The following is a 22940-nucleotide window of genomic DNA, read 5'->3' as shown; positions in this document are numbered from 1 at the left end:
TTGTCACCACGGCGGATCTGGAACCTCAGTGGGGATTGAGAAGCTGCAGCAGGTCCCAGGCCCTTATGATGATTGTGAAGTTGCTGTCACTCAGAGAGGAGACAGCAGGGCACAGATAACCTGCCCCCCCTTCCCCAGCCCCGGATCCCCATGAACACAGGCAGAGGGCCAGGAAGCTGGGAAGTAAGTGTGGGGTGGCAGCACCATGTGTTAAGGTTACCTTTCTCTTTTATATTTTCTATTTTCCAAATTTTCTGAAGAACTTGAAGCTCAGAGGGGCGGAGACACTTGCCCAGGTGGCCCAGTGCTGTGTGTGTGTGTGTGTGTGTGTGTAGTCAGGGCCCAGCTCATTCCACCTCCATGGCCCAGCCTGTGGGAGCTCCATTCTGCTGGCTCTTGCCTGGGCAGCCCCCCAAAGCTGAAGACCACAGGGGCTGAGGGGAAGGACAGAAAGGAAGAGGCATCCTCCTCATGGGTGTGTTTGGGATCCTCCTCCAGGATCTGCGCTGGGAGAGGAGCACCACGGGAGGGGGGTGTTTGCAAAGGTAATGGTGCACCACTGGGGCCGCACTGGGGCTGATTGCAGCCGGGGGGGAAGGGGTGATGCTCTATGGTACATCTGTGTCTTCCCCACCCTTCCCGCTGCAGAAGGCCATGTTGCCACACTTTACCCTGGGCATGGAGGGAGGAGGCCGGCAGGAAGCTGCAGCCTGGTCTCAAGCTGGCTCCCGGGGTGGAGTGAATCTTGGGAAGTCCTAGCAGGCTGAGGCCTTTGGGCCTTGCTCAGGGGCTCTCAGAGGACAAGAAGCCAAACTGGAATTGGACCCCTGCGTCATGGCAAGGATTTGTTCATTCATTCACCCACTCATTCACTTGTTTGCCTGGGAAGCCTTTACTGAGCACCTATTGTGTGCCAGGCCAGGGCTGGGGGCCAGCCAGCACCCAGGGAGACCTGGTGGCTGGAGTCCCCTGGGGGACACAGGCATGGCCCAAGCTGGTGCGGTGGGGAAGTGCTTCTGTTAGTGGCGTTCAGCCTTTGCTGCTTTATGAAATGACAGATTTTTTTTTTCCTTTCCCTTTCAAAGAAGTGTAAGAATGCACTTGTCAGAGCTCCGACTTTGTCTTCTCATCCCCACCCTGTCTCGGAGAGCTGGCTCCCAAACACAGCCAACCCTGTCACACACCCCTGCTCATGAGGCTGGGAGCTATGCAAGGTGCTCAGGAGCCGTGCCCGTTTCCCAGGTGGGGTTCTGTAGCTTTCTTTCTGATTCCCAGAGCTGTCTCTGCTCCTGGGGAACTAAGACCCCCTGTTCTCGAACAAGACTTCAGGACTAGTGACAGGTACAGAGATCATTGATTTAATAAAATGTCTTACTTCAATAAAAAAAAGACTTAAAAATCAAAAAATAGCTTCCACAAGTCCTCGTAACTAAGGACGGTTTATAAAAGAGAAAGCAAATCTAGGTAGACTTGTGATTGTCGTTTGGTTTGGTTTTTCAAAGCTTTTGTTTGCTGCAATAATTTTTTTTAAAGTTGCTCATTTTTTTTTTTAGTGGCGAATGGTCGATTGTTTTCATGGTTCATTGATCCATGTGGATGTAAACAACTCTTACTCTCTAGGATTCATTTTCTCTAATCACACACTGTATTATACCAAACTCTATCTGTATTTGATATTTTTATACCTTCTCTGGAACATTCTGTAATACTTTTCATCACTTTTTTTTTTTTATAAGATCCTACTTATTTGAGTGAGAGAGAGAGAGAAAACATGAGCAGGAAGAGGGGCAGAGGGAGAAGCAGACTCCCCACTGAGCAGGGAGCCCCATGCGGGGCTTGATCCGAGGACCCCAAGATCAAGACCTGAGCCAAAGGCAGATGCTTAACTGACTGAGCCACCCAGGTGCCCCACATTTTTTCTTTAATGTGGTGAAATACTCATAATGTAAAATTCACTATCCTGACCATTAAGGCTGTGTAGGGGAGTGGCCTCCGAGTAAGTGTCTCGGGCTGAGTGACTGGAATGGGTGGGGGCATTGGGGGTGTCAGTGTTCTAGAACCTCCTCCTTGGGGCAGCTGGCAGGACAGGGTGGCTGGGGCGGGGGGAGTCCATGGCATCTCGGGCTCTGCTGTGTGGGAGAGGTTGGGAGTAGGAGCTCGGCATCCAGCAGATGTTCAGGGCATCCTTCACTGTCTACGACTCTGCTGCCATTTGTGGAAGCTCACCCAGGGCCTGGGAGGCAGGTACTGTGTTGGTTCCCACCTCACCAATCAGGAAACTGAGGCTCAGAATGGGGAAGTCACCTGCTGAGGGTCACACACGGGTCAAAGATGGGTGCTGGGATCGAGCCCGGTCTGCTGAGGAAGCTTGAGCCCTTCCTTTTCAGTTCTTAAAATTATAAAAAAAATTTAACTTGTTTATTTGACAGAATTCATACATGCTCAGTGCAGCCGATGAAACCATCAGCACAGAGCTAATAATAATAAATAAAAGGATCTTTTCCCACCTCCTTTCCACCACACGCTTGGGGCATTTGTCTGAAGTGGGTGGCATGGCTCCGTGAGGTCTGTGTGGTGGATCTCCAGGGCTGTCAGTCACTGATGGTGCCTGGAGATTGTGGGGCTGGGCCCCAAGATCCTGCCCCAAATCCTGACTGTTCTGGTCACCCCAGGTTATCAGTTTGTGGTGGTAACCGCAGCACGATTTTTGTGTCTCCCTCCCCTCGCCCCCCGCCTGGCCTGTTCTGCCCCAGTGGCAATGCTGGGACCTCTGTGGCCTCCCCCGGCCCCCTGAGTCCAGAAGCAAGCAGAAGGGGCTGAGGAAGTGGGTCCACTGAGCACTTTGGGCCTCAGAGGGCAGGATGTCTGATCCAGCCCTCCCTCCCTATCCAGCACAAACACAGAGGTGTGGCAGAGGGTTCTAGTTCTGGCTGCCTCATTTGCCAGCTGTGTGACTCCTTTCAGCATTTACTGAGCACCTACTGTATGCCAGGCACAGTGTTGGGCCTCACAGATGCAGGGCTGGTCTAGGAGACATGGGCCACCAGTGGCCTGGGTGCTGCACCCAGTGGTCCAGCATCACATAGGTTATGCAAGTCAGTCACCAGGCACAGCCATACAAGGTGCCACCGAGGCCCCGGCCAGGGAGAGGGTGCTGGGAGTGCTGGGACCAGAGCGTGACTTGCTCTGCAGTGGCCAGAGGGAGCTTCTGTAGGGGAGACACCAAAGCCAAGAATGAAAGGGTGAGTGGGAATCAGCAGGGTAGGGAGGGGAAGAGCCGGCTAAGCAGAAGGCATGCTGAGTGAAGGCCCTGAGCCAGGGCAAGACTTGATCTTCCCCAGCCTCAGTTTCCCCATCGGTAAAATGGGCATACTAGTTCTTGCCTTCTGGGCTCAGTGGAACCACTGGGTGACATCGTGCCTGGAAAGTACACAGCCATTTGCCTGGCTCTCAGTAGGTCTGGGGTCCCTGCTGTGGCTAGGCAGAGTGCCCCCACCTTCTCAGGATGAACAAGGGGGTTGCACGGTGTGTGGGTAGCAAGGCTTCACCAGGTGTTAATGCAGCGGTGTTCCTGCCTGGCTGGAGGAGGGGCAGGTGATCCTGGGAGGCAGGAGAGCTGGGTCTGAGCCCTGATCTTGCTGCTAACTTGCTGTGTGACCTCGAGCCAGTCTCTCTCCCTCTCTGGGCCCCCAGTTCCCTGTCAATCCACAGAAAGGTGGGGAGACATCCATGGTTCTCTGGCCATCTGAAAGATGCTCTCAGGTTCTGGCCATGGTCCCAGGGGCTCAGGAAGAAGACACTGGATACCTGGGCTCTCACTCCCCTTGCCCCTGTCTGGCAGTTTGTATGCCTATCTGTCCGTCCGTCCATCCATCCATCCATCCATCCATTCATCCATCTCCCTGGACAAACACTTACTGAGCCCACGTGGTACACCAGGGCCTGTGCCAGGCAGGGGGCTCTGCAGTGTCAGAGCGGTTACAGTTGGATGGGGACACAGCCTGGGGCACACATGATACAGTGCTCTGGGGTCTTCCAAAGAGTGAGGGAGCAGAGGAGCCTGTCAGGCTCTGGGGGACCTGGCCTGCATTCGCGGAACGAGTGACAAATAAGCTGGGACTTGGTAGTGGTAGGTGAGTGGATCAGCCCAACCTTGAATAGAAGGAAGATGTGTGTTTTGCAGGCAGAGAGGACCCGTAGGCAAGGAGGCCTGGAGGCTGGAGATCGTATGGCAAGTTCTAGAAAGTATGGTTGGGTGTGGAATTATGGAGGTGCCCGGCAAGAAGAGCCTGGGGCATCAGGCTGGGACATGCCCCCCCCCAGGGGTGGGCTTCCTGGGGACCTGTGACGGTGACAGCCTTTGCAGGGGTAATCGGACAGGCCGCCCCCCAAGGCTCCCCACTCTGTCAGCCTCCAATAAAGGCTATAGGGCCTCCACCACGGGCTCACGCAGCTGCTCTTGGCTCCTGCCATGCTGAGCAAACCGCCTTCCCCTCCCAGAACCCCCCCCCCCCACCAGGAGCCACCCGCAGCCACCCTCTGGGAGGGACTTTTGTCTTCTCTTTATTATTGTAACAGTCTTTTCAGATCACTTAAGTACATATATCCACTGTGGGGAAATGAGGGGCTCTGGGAGTGATCTGGTGACATAGGAGCCTGTGTGGGGGGGGTGCAGGGGGCCAGGCACGTCCCTTCCTCCTGCCCAGGGACCTGTCTTGGCCAGGGGGCCCCCCGGGTCTTGGACCAAGTCTTGTCCCTGAAACGCGCCTTCTCCCCAGCCGTGTGTTCTGCTCAGGTCTGAAGTTCGGAGTCCAGAGCACCCGGCTGGGAAGAAGAATTTAGGGGAGGGACCTGCAAGGGGTGGAGTGGAGTCCCTTCTTGGTACCTGTGGTGGGAGGGCACCCGACCTCTTACCTCATCTGTGAACCCCGCATCACTGAACCCACCTGGCAGGACTAAGGTGGCGACTGCGGTGGGGAGCAGCCAGGAAGGCTGAGCTCAGAGCCCGGGACCCGGGGCTGTCACCAGAGGTCCAGATGGAGGGTGAGATGGGGCAGCGATCCTGTTCCTGAGCAGGGACCTGGCCTCCCTGGGCCTCTGCTCCCCCAAGGGCCCAGGGGGAGGCCCGGGGATGGCAGTGTGCAGAGACCTGGCCTCCTTCCTTGACCTTCAGCCCAGCCCCAGGAGGGAAGCCCCCACCCACCTCATTCCATCTTCCTGCCTCCCCCTCCCCCAGCTGGGGAGCAGCTGGTGTGTTAGCAAGAGGCTTGTTTTCTCATTAACCTCTGACCTCAGTTGTGAGGCTGGAGATCCCTGAGTGTCCTGCATGTCCCTTTAGGTCCCTGTGTGTGCAGAGACCACCCAGGCCCCTTAGGCCACCCCCTGTGGGTGGAAGACGGAGGCTTCTCCACATGCTCCCTCTCTGGAGGGGCCCCCGCCACTGTGCCACCTCCGAGGGTCCAAGGTCCAAGCACGGGACGCTCGGAGTCAACCTCCCGGGACACGAGGGTCAATGACACCTTCACCAGAAGGTCTCCGTTAGAGCAGAGCAATGGGGCAGGTGAAAGTCTCAGCGACGCCGTGGCTCTGAGCATCTGGCCTCTTCAGTGTCGCCTTTGACCCCCGCCTCAGCTCCAGTCCGGGGTCGTGAGGACGAGCCAGTCCCCCTCCGGAGCCCCAGCCTCCTCACTCTTCAGATGGGCTTCCCTGCGAGCTTGCAGCCCGGCCGCCTTGGGCCATCAGGGAGCGTGGGCCTGCACCCAGGGGCCCCGAGAGCTAAGGGCTGGGAGCAGGTAATGGCTGATCCCTCGCTAGCTTCCCTTTATGCTGGGAATCCTCCTCCTCCAAGGAATCCTCCTCCAGCTGGGTTGCTAAGCTACCCACAGGAGCCAACTCATGAATTGGTTTACAACAACTCCTCCGAGTCCCTAATACGAAAGACCATGCTATTGATGATTTTTTTATGCTCAGCCCCGTGTTAAGTACTCTATTTCATCTCAGGTGATCCTGACCCCGACAGGTGTGATAGCTGCCCCCTTTTATGGATGCGGGCATCGAGGCTCAGAGAGGTGAAGGCACTTGCCCGAGGTTGCACAGTCTGCAGATGGCAAAGCTGGAGTTTGGACTACAGAGCCGTGCTGCCGTCAGCGGGCTGCGTATCTGCAGGATCCTGTGCTGGGCCCTGGAAATACAGGGTGGACCGAGCAGGATGCCCTCTGAGCTGGCTGCGTCCGTTAGCACAGATCCCTGGGAACAGAGGTGGGGGTGCATACTGGGGGTGCAGGCGTGTGGGAGGAGCCAGCTGCCAGCCCCATATGGTGGCTCTGCCCACCAGCAGCACCGCCAGCACCGCCAGCCTGCCCCCCTCTGTGGTGCCAGGAGGGGCTCAGTGGAGAAGGTGGGGGAGGCGGAATGCCTGATGTAAGCGCCACTTTGGGGGGGCTGGTTTGTGTTAGTTGTTTCAGCTCCGCCGTGTGGAGTGCAGGCCTGGGGGGCTGAGTGCTCTGTGCACAGTGTTAATTCTCACGGCAACTCTTACACCCCTTGTATGGATGAGGCTCAGAGAGACGCAGTCACCTGTCCCAGGTCACACAGCTAGCCAGAGGCAGAGGTGAGATGAGCCCCTGCTAGGACGGCCAGGCCTGGGCCCACCACCCGCCGGATGGAGATCCACAGCCTTCCGGGGTGCTGGGCAGGAGCTGCTGGTAGGTGGGTGGTGTCGGCGCCTCCTTTACCCTCTCTCACCTGGTCTGCTACCTCCAGGTACAAGGGCTTCATCAAGGATTGCCCCAGCGGGCAGCTGGATGCTGCAGGCTTCCAGAAAATCTATAAGCAGTTCTTCCCATTTGGAGATCCTACCAAGTTTGCCACGTTTGTTTTCAACGTCTTTGATGAAAACAAGGTGAGCTGGGGATCGACAGGCCGGCGCCCAGCCCAGGTCCCCTCCCTCCTGCAGGCGCCCGCAGCGTCTCCACACCCACGCTCTCCTGCCGATCTTCCCTTCTGGAGAAGGAACATGCACCCATGTGCACATGCACACACACGCACAGACGCTGATGCATACAAATACATGACTACGTCTGCACACACGTGCACACACGTACACAATGCACGCACCACGCCACATGGAGATGTGTGCACACATACACATATGCACTCCTATGTATACTTGACCTTTCTCTTACAAGCACAAAATGCAAATGCTTGCAGGGATAATCACAGGATTTAGAATCATGACTGACATTTACTGAACATTTACTACGTGCTAAGCTTTTTACATGGATTATTTTGACTGAGGCTTTGCAGTCAGCTACCTGTGGGGTAGGTCCTTTTAATAACTCCATTTTGCAGCTGGGGAAACTGAGTCTCTGAGCTCTTTTTTTTTGTGCCTGCCTCCTTTCACCGAGCATTATGTTTTCAAGGCTCATCTGTGTTGTAGCACACGTCCCCTCCTGGCGATGGCCATGCTGACAGTTGGCGTATCCACTGTCAGGGCGCCCACGGTCCTTAGCACCCCGTCCCACGCCTGCATTTTTTCAGTCTCCCTCATGTTCATGGTGGATTCACTGTGACGAGTTTGCACGCTCTGTGCTGCAGGACACTCAATTGTTTCTGTCGTGTCATGCCCTGGCTTTCTCCTCAGGTGCCGTCAGGCTGACAGTCACACTGCCTGGCCCTGGGAAGAGTTCTGCCCTCCCCAGGTCTCAGTTTCTCCTACTTGCAAAACAGATTTGCAGAGTAAAGTCTAGAGCCCTGACTCCTCAAAAGCGTGTGAGCCTGTAGTTCTAGGCCAAGGGGAAAGGAGATTTCCAGGCGGCTCCGGCCCAGAGAGGGGGTATGTGTTGGTGGTGCCTTCTGGCTCTTCGTCCCATCAGACGTGGAGTTGGGCTCTGCCTTTAGCCTCACTCCTTCCTCTGTCCCCTTGGCCTGACCTGACCCATCTGTAATCCTGCCCCCTACCCCATCTCTTGTCACCTGACTCGCACCCTCTCCACTTGGGCATCCGTCCATCGGCCGTGGGTATCTGGTGCCTGCCGCCGCCCATCACACACCCACGGTCCAGCCTGACCAGAGACCCAGTACTGACCGAGGCCACCCCGCCCCTTTCTCCTGTCAGGACGGCCGGATTGAGTTCTCCGAGTTCATCCAGGCGCTGTCGGTGACCTCGAGGGGAACGCTGGACGAGAAGCTTCGGTGTAAGTCCCGTCCCTGGTTCTGTCAGGCAGCCACTGCCTGGGCCCAGGCTTGGAGGGAGCCCAGATCACCGGGCCAGGCCAGATGTCCTGCCTTTCCAGGTCAGAGGAGCTTCCCTGGGGGTGGCCGTGGAGGAGGAACACAGCTTACTGAGAGGCAGGGTAGACAGATGGGGCAGGTCAACAGGTGCAGACGGAGGCCGCGGGTAGTGTGGTGTTGCATTAAGAGACCTGGTTCCAGTGCTGGCTGCACCTCTTAGGACGCCACTGCTTTAATGACTGGTGTCATTCAGCCACTTCCTCACTCATTCACACAGCAGATAATCCACAGTCCACGGCCACAGTCCGTGCTGGCCAGGGGGCCGGGAAGCCGCGGAGAGCCAGAGGGGCAGGCACCCACTCACAGCTGGCTGTCTAGCATGGGAATATGATTTTGAAAAATCCCATAAAACTGCAGCTGAGGCAAGAAGGGGTGGGTGAGCGGGCGGACAGGAGAGGAACTGACCCTCTGAGGTGTCAGGAGCTGTGCCAGGCAGGGGGAGAGCTGGCCTGGCCAGGAGGAGGGAGGAGGGTGTGCAAAGCAGGGGAATAGCATGTGCAAGGCCCTGGGGCCGAGGTCCAGGCCCAGGCTAGAACATGGGGTACAAAAGGGAGTCTGAAGAGAGGGTGGAAACAGTCAAGCCAGAATTCACCATTCTCCTGGACCTTTATGCTGCATTGCGTTGGCAACAAGAAAACCCTGCAGTTTCTCTTTCTTTCTTTCTTTTTTTAAGGAATAAAGGAGGATTTTATTCTTGTAAAAGCTACACCCCCACCCCTATCCTGGGTGTATTATCTTACTTTCTAAGTTGACCAGAGCAGGAAGCTGCGTGATTATGGGAGAGGAGTGGGTGAAGAGGAGGCAGAGAGTGGTGAGGGGAGAAAGGGGGTGCCCTTGGGGGTCCCCCTCACTCAACCCAGCCTCAGCTCCCGCTCCCACAGACCCAGAACCCTCTCCTTATTTTTAGTTTCTTTTTTCTTTTTTTTTCTTTTAACCCTAGTTGAAATGTGTGTATGTGCATGTGCCTGTCTGTCCATCCCTGTTTGTCCTGATGTGAATCCTTGTTGCTGATGAGTAATGTGGCTCCCCAGCCTGTTGCGGGGCTGGAGGTGGGAAGGGGCATGACCGAGCCTGCTGACTCCATCCCCACTGCTTGATTGCAGGGGCCTTCAAGCTCTATGATCTGGATAACGACGGCTACATCACCAGGAACGAGATGCTGGACATTGTGGACGCCATTTACCAGATGGTGGTGAGGCCTGGGCCCTATGGGGTAGGAGGGGCAGGAGGGGCAGGAGGGGAAGGAGGGGTGACACATTTAGGGACAGGATCTGATCATCCCCGAGGGTGCCTGCTTGCCTAGCTGGCTGCTCCCTGCCACCCCACCCCACCAGGGTGAGAATTGGCCAGGGGAGGGGTCACCATGTGCATCTGCAAGGTGGGCAGGGGCTGGGGGGGGCAGAGTGTTCCAGAGCAGGAGGCGGAGAGGACAGGGGTGGAGTGGGGAGTGTCTGCATCTGGAACCACCCAGATCTGGAGGGCAGATTTTGGGCCAGGACCCCAAAGCCCTGAGTGCCAGGAGCCCACTGGCCACCTTGTCTCTCCCTGGCAGGGGAACACCGTGGAGCTCCCTGAGGAAGAGAACACCCCCGAGAAGAGGGTGGACCGGATCTTTGCCATGATGGACAAGGTGAGCCCCGGGTGAGGCTGGTCCTTGACTGGGGAGGTAAAGTGGGGGGACTAGGCCCTGGACCGCAGTGGGTGGGCCAGGCAGACCCTCAGAGATGCATAGATGTTCAGCTCAGGGCCTGGCCTGCTTCAGTGTTCACCTGTCAACAGCCACCCCCATCAAACGCCCAGAGTTTTAGGTAAGTTTACCCTACACTTCTTTCCTCAGCTAAGATTCTTGACCGTTTTTCCTTCTTGACGTGGACCCCTTTGACATATTAGAGAAGTCTCTGGGTGTCTGTGAATAATGGTGTTCGGCGCATCAGATCAAATCCATAGGATCAAAAAGGCAGCTAATGATTTTGGAATAGAGCCATCAAAATATTTTTTAAAAAGAATTTGTGATATAGCGTTCTATGAACTTCTTTATGAACACATTAGATGAGAAGGTGTAGCTGTGGGTGTCACCACTTTCCAGTTTCAAAGCGGTGACAGGTGTATGTGATGCCTGCAGTAGCGGTGATGTGCTGTGAAATTGCCCATGACCCCCACGGTTGACATAGGTCACAAGTACTGCTGGTTCTCTTGGGTATTGTCAACTACCATCATCATGGGTGGTTCGATGCTATTTAAGGGCCAAGGCCACACACTCCTTAAATCTCCCTGACTCATACCTCCTTTATTTAAGGAAACAGAGCCCACCATCCCCCAGACTGGTGTAAATTCTGCCTTCCCCAGTGACTAGCCATGGGGCCCTGGGAGGTGATCAAGCCTTGGTTTCCTTACCAGCCAAATGGGGATAAGATCACCTCTTCTTAGGGCAGCCCTGAGGAGCCTGTGAGACCAAGCATGAGACACGAAGTATGCACAAGGCCCACGGTGAGCCATCCTCAGAGCGACCCACAGGCCTCACTGTGCTTTATGGAACTCCTGTTACTGCCAGTTTTCTCTGGGGACGGGATCTAGGGTGGGTGGTCTCCAGGCCCTTTTTTTTTTTTTTTTTTTTGGTTCTCATGGTTTTCCTTGAAAGATGCTGCAGAGGCAGGGATTCTGGCCCAAATCACCCCTACCCTGAGAGACCCACTCAGGTCCTTTTATGTGAGCTCTGCTGGGTCTCCTGGCATCCGTTGTAGGCTACTCTAGGAGTGGTTTAAATGCCCTTGCAAGAGTGACCCCAGAGAAATGCATGAGGCTCTCAGCCCTTTGGGATTAACTGCCGTTTATGGAATTAATTGCTGTGATAATGAGAAGTATGGAGTTAGGGGCGCTTCCAGGCTGTGAGCACTTTGCACATCTTGGGCTCACAAAACACTCACTCCAGTGCCCCGAGGAATCAACGTGAGCCTGGAGAGGTGGGTTATGTCCCTGGGGTCACCCTGCCAGCAAGGGCTGGGTCTGTCTGTTGCCCAACTCCTCTTATATGGGAGTTGCACTGCCTCCTTCCTGACCTAACTGGGGAAGCTCTCTCTGGGCCAGTCCTGGGATGGGCCTGGGGAGCGGGTGTCAAGGGTCCCAGAAGGCTGGGTGTCCCTCCACTTTCAGCCACTTCTCTCTGCTTGCAGAACGCCGATGGGAAGCTGACCCTGCAGGAGTTTCAGGAAGGATCAAAGGCAGACCCCTCCATTGTGCAGGCGCTGTCCCTCTATGATGGGCTGGTATAGTCCAGGACCCAGAGCTGGGGTGAGTGAAGGGGGACCTGGGAGTTGGGCTTGGGGGTGGGCGGAAAGCCAGTCACAGGACACCTAGGATTAGCTGGGTCTCCTGGCAATGCCTGGGGTCTGCCGAGCTGGAGCTGAGCTAGTAGGAGGTGGCCTGGAGGTGGGGTTCAAATCAGCTAGAGCTCCTCTATCTTTGACATTTTTACATGCCCAGATTCAGCTTGAGAGTTTGCATAAATAGAAATTTCCTTGGATTGAAAACACTTTGAAAAGCACAGTTGTCAGGGGATGGAGAGAGCAAGGCTGCCCATGCCCTCCGTGTGTGGACCGTGGGAGACCCGAGCCCCTGGCTCTTGTTCAGTAGCTCAGATACTATTTGTTGTTTCATCCCGTTGAATTTCTGGAAGTGCTGAACTATAGTGCCCAGAGAGGCCTGTGTGGCCAGAGGAGGACTGTCTCCTTTATCCTTCCTGATTCTCCACAACCTCTTTTTTTCTGCCTCTTCTCTGTTCAGTCCTCCATGTTGCATGGGAGGAATGGGGGTGGTGACCCCCCAAGGTCATTCTTGAACGTGCCTTCTGGTGGACAGATGATGCGTTCTCTCGGTGTGTATCTGAGGATCACTGTGGGACACAGGATAATGTGTGTGTTCCACTTCACTAGATGCCATTTGAGTTTTCCCGTGTGGCCACCACATTTGATACCTCACCAGCGGTCCCCCGGAGTTCTAGCTGCCCAACTTTGCCAACACTGGATATTCCCTGTCTTTTACATTTTATACAGTAAAACGTGCACTGACTGGGCCCTCGTGTGCATTGTGATGGCTTGTTATTTTAGTTTGCCTTTTTCCGGTGAGCACAGACATTGGGTGCCTGGTTATATGTACACCATCCTTTTGTGAAGTGCTGTCTCAGATACCTATTACTGAATACTACGTTACCTCAAAACAGCTGCTGAAAAGGACTGACATCAGGAATTTGGGCCCAGCTTAGCTGGAGGCCTTTGGCTTGAGGTTTGTCATGAGGATATAGTCAAGCTGTCAGCAAGGTGACCAGCCATCCTTGTTTGCCCGGGACTGTTCCAGAGTTAGTGCCGAAAGTCCCAAGTCCTGGGAAATGCCTCAGTCTCAGGTAACCTGGATAACCCTCCGCTGCTGGCCAGGGCCATGGTGTCATCTGAAGGCCTGGTGTTGGTGGTGGGATACCCACTTCCAAGCCCATTCATTTGGTTTGTCAGCCTTGATCCTCACTGTGGGGACTTCTGCTGGTTTCCGTGGGGGTGAGCTTCCCAGGAAGGAGGAAGAGTGAGGACCCGAGATGCAGCCATCCATCTTTTCATAACCTAACCTTGGAAGTGACCCCTCATCACTTCTTTTTCAGGAGTGCCTTGACTATGTTAGGCTATGTGCATTTCTACATCAATTTTAGAATCAGTGTATCCATTTCTACCACACACACACTGGGGGTTTTGATTGAGATTGAGTTGACTCTACAGTTCAGTTTGGGGGAGAATTGGCATCTGTGTCTTCTTGTGGAGTGTTCCAGTCCTTGAAAATGGTATATCCATTCATTTAGGCCTTTTAAATGTTTCCTCTATGACATTTTAATTGATTTCAGCTAAAAGATCTTTCACATCTCATGATAGATTTATTCCTAGATGTTCACTGTTTTTGGTGGTATGATAAATAGTAATCCTAAAATTGTATTTCCTATTTATTTCTGGTTTCTAGAAATTCAGTTGGTTTTTGTTTATTGGTGATTTATGTAAGCTGCTAACGTCATTTATCAAATCTAAGGGTCTGCCTTTGATTCTTTGGGACTATCTATGTTTTATTTCTTCCTCTCCTATCCTTCTGTCATCTATTTCTTCATCCTGCTCCCTTGCACTGGCTGGGCCCTCCAGTGCAGTGTCACTTAAGAGTAGTGAAGGTGAGTGTTTTTGTCTCCCTCTTGGTCTTGGGAAACTGCTTTCATAATTCACAATTAGATTAGTTATTTATAATTAATTCAATGGGAATTATTAGGATATCTGGCATAGGTCTTCTGTGGATAGATTTTGTCAGATTTAAAAAGTTTCGTTCACCAGGAATCATTTTTTATTTATATTCATTTATTTTTAAGTAATCTCTGCACCCAACGCAGGGTTCAAACTCACCACCTGGAGATCAAGAACCCCATGCTTTTCTGACTGAGCCAGCCAGGTGGCTCTCTTATGAGTTGTTTTTTAAAAAAATCATGAATAATGTTGAATTTCATAAAAAAAAATTTCTGCATCTATCAAGATGCTCATATGACTTTTCTCCCTTTTTGGATTTTAACCCGATGAATGACACTGATTGGTTTTTGAATGCTAAGCCACCCTTGCATTCTTAGAATAAACTCCACTTCACCCTGGTGTGTTAGCCTTTTTATGTATCATCAGATTTGATTTGCTGATGCTTTATTTCGGCGACTTATGCTGTTCTGAAGTTTCTATGAGGCTGCTGCTGCTAATGATTTTACACAAGAAATCCCTTTCCATTGAAGAGACATTAGACAATATGTTAAAACAGAACACCTCCATACAAAAAGTTTATTTTTAAAAACCTTCATGTATAACCCAGATATAACCACTGTGAGCATTTTGGGTCCAGAGTGATTTAAAAGGAATCGAACACTCACAAAAACTTAATACTCAGTAACTGGGTCACATGGGGATATATAATCAAACCAATTTCTAAAGGAACCATCATAGTTATTTCTCTGATCTGAGAAGCTCTCCGTATATGGCTCTGGGTCCCATGGTGTGTATGATCCATTGTCTCATTTCCCAGAGGCTCCTTTTGTGTCTTACCACCAGTGGCCTCCATGGCAGCTGTCCTGTGACGTGCTGCTTTGTCTCCCGCAGGCTGTGGAAAAAGTGGTACAAACATAGGTTCTTGATATATTCACCCCCGAGAAGAACTCATGCAGTGCCACTAATTTCTTTACGGTGCGCAATTATTTTTCAGTCACCCTAATTGTTTCTGCCTTACGGTTTTCTGTGAGCACATATGTGTTTGTAGTTCCTCAGCAACAATGAGTTCATAACCATATGTTGTTGGCTGTTTTTTTAAAAAAAAATTTTTTTAATGAACAACTTATAGGAAACGTTTATGTTTACTTTTGGAGACTCAACACTAAGAAAAGAGAATTTTTTTTTTTTTTTTTTTTGAGAGAGGCAAAGAGCATATGTGCATGAGCCAGGAGCTGGTGGGCAGGTAGAGGGAGAGGGAGAGAGAGAATCTCCACTGGGTGTGGAGCCAGACACAGGGCTCGATCTCATGACCCCATGATCATGACCTGAGCCAAAATCAAGAGTCAGACACTGAACCAATGGAACCATCCAGGCACCCTAAGAAAAGAGATTTTTAACATGTTTTATCCAACTTGGCAAAAAGTTCACATTTTGCTGTATCTCTGCATGGGCTTTCCTTAACACCATTTATGGAGATGTCCATGTGACTCTCACCAGCAACATGGTGGCCAAGAAGATGTTACTTTATATCCATGACAGGCTTTTCAGACAACCCCCAAAATTGCCTCATCCCCAAAATTGCCCTCTTCCTTTTCTCAGGCTTATCCTAGAACTTGCTAGATATTAATCATGTCCAACTTATATTATGTTCCATCATTTTTGTCATGGATTTGCCTTTTCAGATTTCTGATGTATCATAATTGTTATATAAATTACTGTTACATAATTAACAGTCCCTAAAGAACTGAGATCCTGCATATTTTCTGTATCAGTAAAAATATTGTCTGAGACCATCATTTTTTATAGCTGCATAGTATTCTATTGTGTAGTTGGACCGTGATTTACCCAGTCCCGTGCTGTGGGACACTTAGGTTGTTGGAAATCTTGATGTGGATTTTTAAGAAAAACCTTAGTAGTCACAAGCAGTGGTGGAGGGAATGGTATAATCCCATTACTGATCACCAACCTTCAGAATCACCAGTTTGCCACCAGTCTTGTATCATCTATACCTTCTACATGCACTTTCACAGTGGTTATTTTGAAGCAAAGTCAAGACATTTTGTCATTTCATACATAAATATTTAAAAATGTATTCCTAAAAGATAACGATTCTTTACAAAATCCACAATAGTAAAAACGTCAATACTAATGCCTTAATACCCTCCTCCCCCCAAGTCGGCAGCTGATATTCCCACTTCCTCTTACCTCACAGGTTTTTGTATAGTGGAATCAGAATCTGAATAAATTCCACCTATTACAGTTGGTTGATAGGTCTTTCAAGTTTAGTTTATTTTTTTTTAAGTTTATTTTAATCTGTGTTTCTCCTTCCCTTTTTGGCTGGCTATTTGTTGAAAAACACATTCTGTAGAGTCTCCTACATCTAGAGTTTGCTGATTGTGCCCGATGGTGGTTTTAACATGTTCTTCAGCTCCCTGTTCTTCCTGGAAAGGGGCAGTTAGATCTGCAGGCTTGCCCGGTGCTCTGCTCAGTTTGGTTTCCTTTGTTGAGAACACCTCCCATTGGGGCTGTGGGTGTCCACCAGGTAGCATGTGAGGTCCGGTGACATCAGCAGCCATTGGTGATGACCACTTCATTCTTTCATTCTGTAGGTGATGTTCTAAAGATGTCTGTCCTTTGTTGGTAGCTCAGTTCCTTCTATATAGGGAAGCTTCCCCTCATCAACTATTTGGTTACTCTAAAGCCTAGGTTGTTTTTTTTTTTTTCAAGCCTAGTTTTCATAAGAAAGGCAGGAAAGATACTTGATTCTTCCTCCTTTTCAGTTTTCAAAATGAGTTGGATTTTTTAAGATTTTATTAATTTATTCATGAGAGACACACACAGAGAGAGGCAGAGACATAGGCAGAGGGAGAAGCAGGTTCCCTGTGGGGAGCCTGATGAGAGACTTGATCCCAGGACCATGACCTGAGCCAAAGGCAGACGCTCAACCACTGAGCCACCCAGGCGCCCATGAGTTGGATTTCTAACATCCTTTTGAGATGACCAATGACTTTTTTTTTAAATATGTAATCATGAATTTGTGGATCTAAATGCATTTGATGAATTTCATCATGTTTGCGGGTTTAACCAGAAGGTAATGCTGTGGATCACCAGGGTTCACAGATTGCCACAGAAGGCAGAGCATGCGATTAGAAACCCAGCCAAGCGCCCCAGGGTTGACACAAGGATGGAAGGCTGAGAGGACACAGGTCTCTCCCTGGGTGACTCTTCCCCCCACTTGCACTGTGGCGGCCACCCTAACTCCAGTCTTGTGGGGCCTTACTGTTCCTCCAGGGCCACTGCCACGTAGCTTCTGACTGACCCAGATGATGCTTTCAGGTCATCTCACACAGATATGGGAAGTAGCCCCTTTGGGATCAGACACCTACATGCGCATAGTCAGGGAAGCAGGATGTGATATTTAAGTGGAGCAGGTTACGGGAAGGATCTGTGGATGGTGCAGATGCTAAAAGACAGGACTGTCCTCCATGCCTTTTTTTTGTAAACGTTTGAAAACATATCAAGGCAAAATTCACCTAACAAAATTAACCATTTTGTTGTTTTAAAAGATATTTATTTATTTTAAGGAGGCTCCATGCCCAACCTGGGGCTTGAACACCCATCCCCGAGATCAAGAGTTGCATGCTCTAGTGACAGAGCCAGCAGGGTATCCCTTCGCAGAGGGGAAGAGTAGGTTAGGTTGAACCATTTTCAAGTGAACAATTCAGTGGCATTTCGTATATTCACAATGATGTGCAACCATCACCTCTGTCTAGTTCCAAAACCTTTTCATCCCCCCAAAATCAAACTCTGTATCCACTAAGCCATCTCTCCCCATCCCACCTCCAACCAAGCTCCTGGAAACCACAGCCTCCCTTCTGTCTCTATGGATTTGCGTATTTGGGACATTTCATATAAATGAAATTTTACATATAAATGAAATATGTGGCCCTTACTGTCTGGCTCCTTTCATTTAGCATATTATTTTCAAGGATTATCTATGTTGTGTTGTGTTTCGGGACTTCATTCCTTCTTATGGCTGAGTCGTGCTCCACTGTGTGGACAGACCACGTCTTGTTCATCTGCTCATCCACTGATGGACATCTGGATTTCCACCTTTCTTTTTTTTTTAAGACTTTATTTATTTATGAGAGGCACAGAGAGAGAGGCAGAGACACAGGCAGAGGGAGAAGCAGGCTCCATGCAGGGAGTCCCATGCGGAACTCGATCCCAGGACCCCGGGATCATGACCTGAGCTGAAGGCAGCCGCTCAATGACTGAGCCACCCAGGTGCCCCGGTTTCCACTTTTGACAGCTGTGAATAGCGCTGCTGTGAATGTTGATGTGCATGGATTTGAGTCCTGATTTTCAGTTCTTTGGGGTGTATACCTAGAAGTGGAATTGCTGGGTCCTATGGCAACTCTATGTTTAGCTTTTTAAGGAACCATCAGCCGGTTTTCCACAGCGGCTGCACCATCTTACCTCCCCACCAGCAAGGGTGAGGGGCCCGGTGTCTCCACACCCTCACTAACACTTGTTATTTCCCTGTATTTTGATGATAGCCATCCTAGTGGGTGTGAAGTGGTGCCTTATTGTGGTTTTTATTTGTGCTTCCCTGATGGCTAATTGTGTTGAGCTTATTGGCCATGCCATGCGTTTGTTTTTAATGGTTGCAAGTCATTTGACCCTATGGCTGTGTCCTGTGTATCCAACCAGCTCCCTATTAATGGGCACTGAGTTCGCTCCCTCCCTTTCTATTTTGCTATTATGGATGTTGCTGCAGGAAACACCATATTTATTTCTTAAGGATAAATACCGGGACGCCAGAGTGGCTCACTGGTTGAGCATCAGCTTTCAGCTCAGGGTGTGATCCTGGGGTCCTAGGATCAAATCCCACATTGGGCTCCTGCATGGAGCCTGCTTCTCCCTCTGCCTGTGTCTCTGCCTCTCTCTCTGTGTCTCTCATGAATAAATAAATAAAATCTTTTTCTTAAAAAAAAGGATGAACACTAAACACCAAATGGCTGGATCAGGGGGTGTGCTCGTGACATTTGAGGGCTTCTGACAGTGTGCCACCTGCCCTTTAGCCGAATCTCCCTCTAGCCCCAGGGGCGCATGTGCCCAGCAGCCAGCTCCATGCCTATCTCACCTCCTTGTGTCTTCCAGATGCCTGGGAACCACTCACCTCCTCCCGTGCCATGAGGCCACCGCCGCCCCAACACCACCCTCTGTGTCCACCCAGCCTGTCCGCATCCATGGCCAGCCGGGCCGCCCTGGAACCGTGAGGCCCGGCTCTCCTCACCCCTGCCCCGCACCCACCGCCGCCTGAAGCCACCGGCTCCGATCGCCAACAACCTCTGCTTGTCCAGAAACCGACATGAAACGGAAAAGGCTATAGCCCTCTGCAAAACCAGGGACCCGGCTGCTTCGCAGGCAGCCCCTGGGTCCCTCCCGCTCTCCTGCGCGTGTGCTTTTGTTTTTTTATTTCAAACAGACATTGAAAAAAGAAAAAAAACAAAAACAAAAACCCAACAGCTACCTTCTGTCCTAGAAGGTACAGACTGACAGATGGGGAGAAGGCCAGCGTAGACCTCAGAGAACACTGCCTCCCGCCTCGGCCGTCCCTCGGCAGCCGGAGAGGCCGCGGGGAGTCGCGTGGACGTTATTCCACGTCCCATCCTCGAGCGGCGAGACCACCTGCGTGGCTAGGATGATTAATGATGATGATGATGATTTTTTTTGTGATAACAGTATTGTGCTTTTTGTGGGGAAAGTGAATTTTTTTTATACATATATAATTGATATCTTTTATTTATTGGTTGTTAACTGTTGCTGCTGCCCCGTGTGTCCAGAGCTCCCAGGGATGCGGGGCCTACCGTTTACATGTGCACGCCCTCGCCCACCTGCGCTTGGGGGGATGGTGGCCTGCAGCGGCCAAGAAGCCAAAAAACTTTCCTCCTTCTTCTCCTCCTTTTCCCTCTTCTTCTCCTTCTTCTAATTCTTCTTTTTCTCCTTTCTTTTTTTTTTTTTTTTTTTCCCAGATACCGTGCTCGATGTTTGGAGAGGGGAAGGGTGGGTCTCTAAAATGGCTAATGCACTGTTCCCTCCAGCCCGAATGCCTCCTCTTGAACTCCTTTTCTCTGCTTCCTATCCACACTCCCCATCCTGGGTCCTTCTCTGGCTCCACAGCATCTTTTCTGAGGACAAACAGGGGACATCTTTGGGTTTCTCAACTCTTGCTTTGGTGTCTGCAGCAGCATGGAGACTGGGAGCCAGCAAGAGTGGGGGACGGGCATTCTTTGCAAGCAAGTGAGCAGAAGGAAGGGCTCCTTCTCCCTCCTTGGTGGGTTTTAAAGATAGTCGCTCAGTTCTCTCCCACTCGCTCTTCTGTCTGCCTGTCTGCTCTTGACCCACAGAGCATCCTCCTCCTCCTCTTCCCTCTCAGCTCAGGTGCTGGGAGGGAGGGTAGGAGAGAAGGGCTGCAGGCAGTCCCACCCAGTAGTGGCTCCTCGGGGCTGTGGCCCACATGTGCTCCTAGGATGTGTCTAACTCTGCCTGCCACCCAGACAGGATGGCCCCAGAACTGCCACCAGGAAAGTCAGATGACCTTGGGCCAGAGGCTTGGGCTGATTGATCTGGAAGATCCTTTTCCGTGCTGACACTGTATGGTTGTAAGCCTGGGTTTCTTGCAGTTTATGATTCTATGGTCCATGCCTAAGTTTGCCAGACCCCAAAAGACATGGGAAGGGTCTGAGTCACTATTTGGTCTCTTGGCACGAGTCTGTGGGGACATGGCAGCCGCTGGGTGTGATGTGTGGGGTCAGATGACCTACCTGGTTCTCTCTGCAATCCTTCCTGGTCTCCCCTGGACTCTTGAGCTGTGTTTCTGGCCCCAGACAAGTCCTCATTGGAAGGAAGCCTTTTGAGGTGGGAAGCAACCCCCTAGAGTCTGTAGGGCAGGCCTGAGTCTAGAATTCCCACTTCTTTGCAAGGTCAGCAGGCTGCCATCTCCCTGCTTGCCCCAGCCCCAGGAGAGGAGAAGCTGGCCCTTGGTCCTCACTTTGAATTGTCCTTGGTCTTCACTTTGCACTTTGCCAGGAGGCCAGAGTGTCTGCTAATTAACCTTCAGCTAACAGACCCTCCACCAGAGCCTGGCTGTGCCAGTACAGGGCTTGCATGTCCATTCCCGCTGGCTGGTGCACTCAGCAGTCCCAGACTCCCTTGTTGCTCAGCAGAGCCTGTGGCTGCACCCCACCTCCACTGTAAGCCCCCAGATTCCGTGTTACAGGGAGCACTTCCATTTTCACAGGTGACCTTGCAGGGTGGGCCCCTCAAGGTCGCTGGGGTCACCTTTCTGCTCAGGCACTGGCTCGGGAGCCTCAGACTCCCCACCCAATCCTGGCTCTGGCCTAGGACCTTAGTGTGGGAGGTCATGTTGGTGGTTTGGGGGTGGGGGGGGTCCTTCCACATGTCACAAGACTTCTCTGGCTTCTGCCTCAGCCTCTGGCCCAGTGGGGAGATGCTGTCCTGCAGCCCATGCTAGAGGCATCGTCTCCGTAAGGGACCTGTAGCTCAGAATCACCAGGGTTAAGCCTGTGGATCCCCCTAGCTCAGGCATCGATTCCCAGGCATCAATGGAGCATCTGCCTGTGAGGCCTTCCTCCTACCTTCTTGCCCTTTGACCTTTTGGTTTGGAGCCACGGCTGTGGCTTTTGGCCTCAGCAGGCCTTCCGTGGACGCATGGCTCCAGCGCACCTTGGGTCCATGCCCCGGGGCGGCCCAGAGCTGCCGGCAGGGTGCTGGACACTGGCCATTTGTGCCCGAGGTTCCTGGGCAGGGACAGTCTGTCCCCTCCTCTCACCAGGCCTCTAGATCTGGAGTCTTGAGCAGCTGTGGGTCTCTGTCCCCGGCAGGGATCCCTGCTCCCCTCCCCAGGCCGTCACTCGCTGCTCCCTGGGGATTCCAGACCCACCGGAGGCCAGGCTCTCCTCCCTCTCCTGACCTTCCGGCCCCTGCCTCCTGCTCAGGGCGTCGCTCCCCGCTCTGTGTTGGTGGCACTGAGGACGATGCCAGAGTTCCCGATACTGAACCGGGCAACGTTTCCAGTAACGTCAAGGCAAACGTGTGTGTCCTCCCTTCCCCTGAACCGCTTTTCTGTTTGGCAGCCAACTTCCTAGACGGCAGGCCCACTGGGCTTTCGGGAACCTGCCTTTTCTCCGAGGGGAGGAAGGGGGGCCGCCCCCCACCCCGGGGAGAGGCAGCCTCTCCCTGGAGAAAGCCCCTCCGCGCACCCCGCACCCAGAACCCGGTTCCCGGTGCAGCCTCGCCTCCGCGTCCGGGGAGCCTGGGGGACGTGGGCGCGCCCCCTCGTGGCGGGGAGCCGCAAAGGCACGTGGGGGTCCCCACAGGCCGAACAGGCGCTTGGAGGGGCAGCGGGAGGTGGGGTGCTAGGAGGGGGCGCGGATCTCGCCCGGGCCTGGGCTCCAGCCCGCCTTCTTGGCAGCGTGTCTCCCAGATGCCCCTCTTCTAGGTCCCCCCCGCCCCCCGGGGATAGCAAGTTAATTAGCTTAAGGGCACCATGATGGGAAGCCTTGCCCTCTACCCATTTTTTTAATATCTGCGGAATAAACCCAATGGTTGATTTTTGAATGAATAAAAGGCTTTTGTTGAATAAACAGTTGGTCCCATCTTCTGTCTTGGCATCTAGGCTCAGGCTCTCTCTACTGCCCAGAACCGGGACACACGCAGAATTCACGCCCCCACCCCCGCCTGCCCCACCGCTCCGCAGCCTCTATACTTGTTTTCCCTACGTCCTTGCAGGGACCTGGGGCTCCCAGTCTGACTCAGTGACCGGCTCTCTGAGACTCCGGGCCCGTCAGCCCTGCTCAGCTCCTCTGACCCTGGGATGGGGAGCAGGTGTCTGCTCAGCCCCCCTCACAGGGTCAAACGAGGAGTGGAGACCCAGCGTGTGCATAGGGGTCGGAGCACCTTGCAGACGTGGTAGGCCAGTGGGGCAGTCTGAGTTGTCCTGTACCCCCCACCTGGTGCCTGCAACTTCATACAGGAATTAGGGCAACTCTTAACCAAAAAAAAAAAAGCAATGTCTCCTGGCTATGGTTGTTTTCTTTCTGTTTGCCTTTCCAACTCCCTCTGAGCCTCTTTTTGGGGTGCTGTCCTGTCTGAATGCGCTGGTATGTGTCTCTGGGGAAGAAGCAGGTCCCTGCCCTGGTGGCGCAGGTGGGGGCAGGGTGAGGCCCCAGGGTGGTCAAGGGCCACTTAGCGTGCCCAGGCCTCCTCTCGTGCTCCTGATGTATGTCTGCCATGTCATGCCAATTAAACACGCTTCCTGACTTGTCCTTGGCTCCCTTGTGTGGACCTGTTGCTTTGTCC

At 52.5% G+C, this 22940-nt stretch overlaps 1 protein-coding gene across 1 annotated transcript in view; it reads left to right on the top strand.

Annotated features, from left to right (window-relative positions):
- Nucleotides 1-22225, top strand: part of NCS1 (neuronal calcium sensor 1) — a 49724-nt gene extending 27499 nt beyond the window's left edge. The window contains exons 3-8 of the mRNA XM_025475487.3: nt 6763-6901; nt 8117-8195; nt 9396-9484; nt 9845-9922; nt 11463-11580; nt 18717-22225. Coding sequence (XP_025331272.1) covers nt 6763-6901; nt 8117-8195; nt 9396-9484; nt 9845-9922; nt 11463-11561 — 484 coding nt within the window. The 3' untranslated portion in view covers nt 11562-11580; nt 18717-22225. The remainder of the gene's footprint in view (nt 1-6762; nt 6902-8116; nt 8196-9395; nt 9485-9844; nt 9923-11462; nt 11581-18716) is intronic.
- The last annotated feature ends 715 nt before the right edge of the window (nt 22226-22940 follow it).

Source organism: Canis lupus, chromosome 9 (assembly GCF_003254725.2).
Source record: "Canis lupus dingo isolate Sandy chromosome 9, ASM325472v2, whole genome shotgun sequence".
NCBI lineage: Eukaryota > Metazoa > Chordata > Mammalia > Carnivora > Canidae > Canis > Canis lupus.
This window is presented reverse-complemented; position numbering and strand designations above follow the sequence as displayed.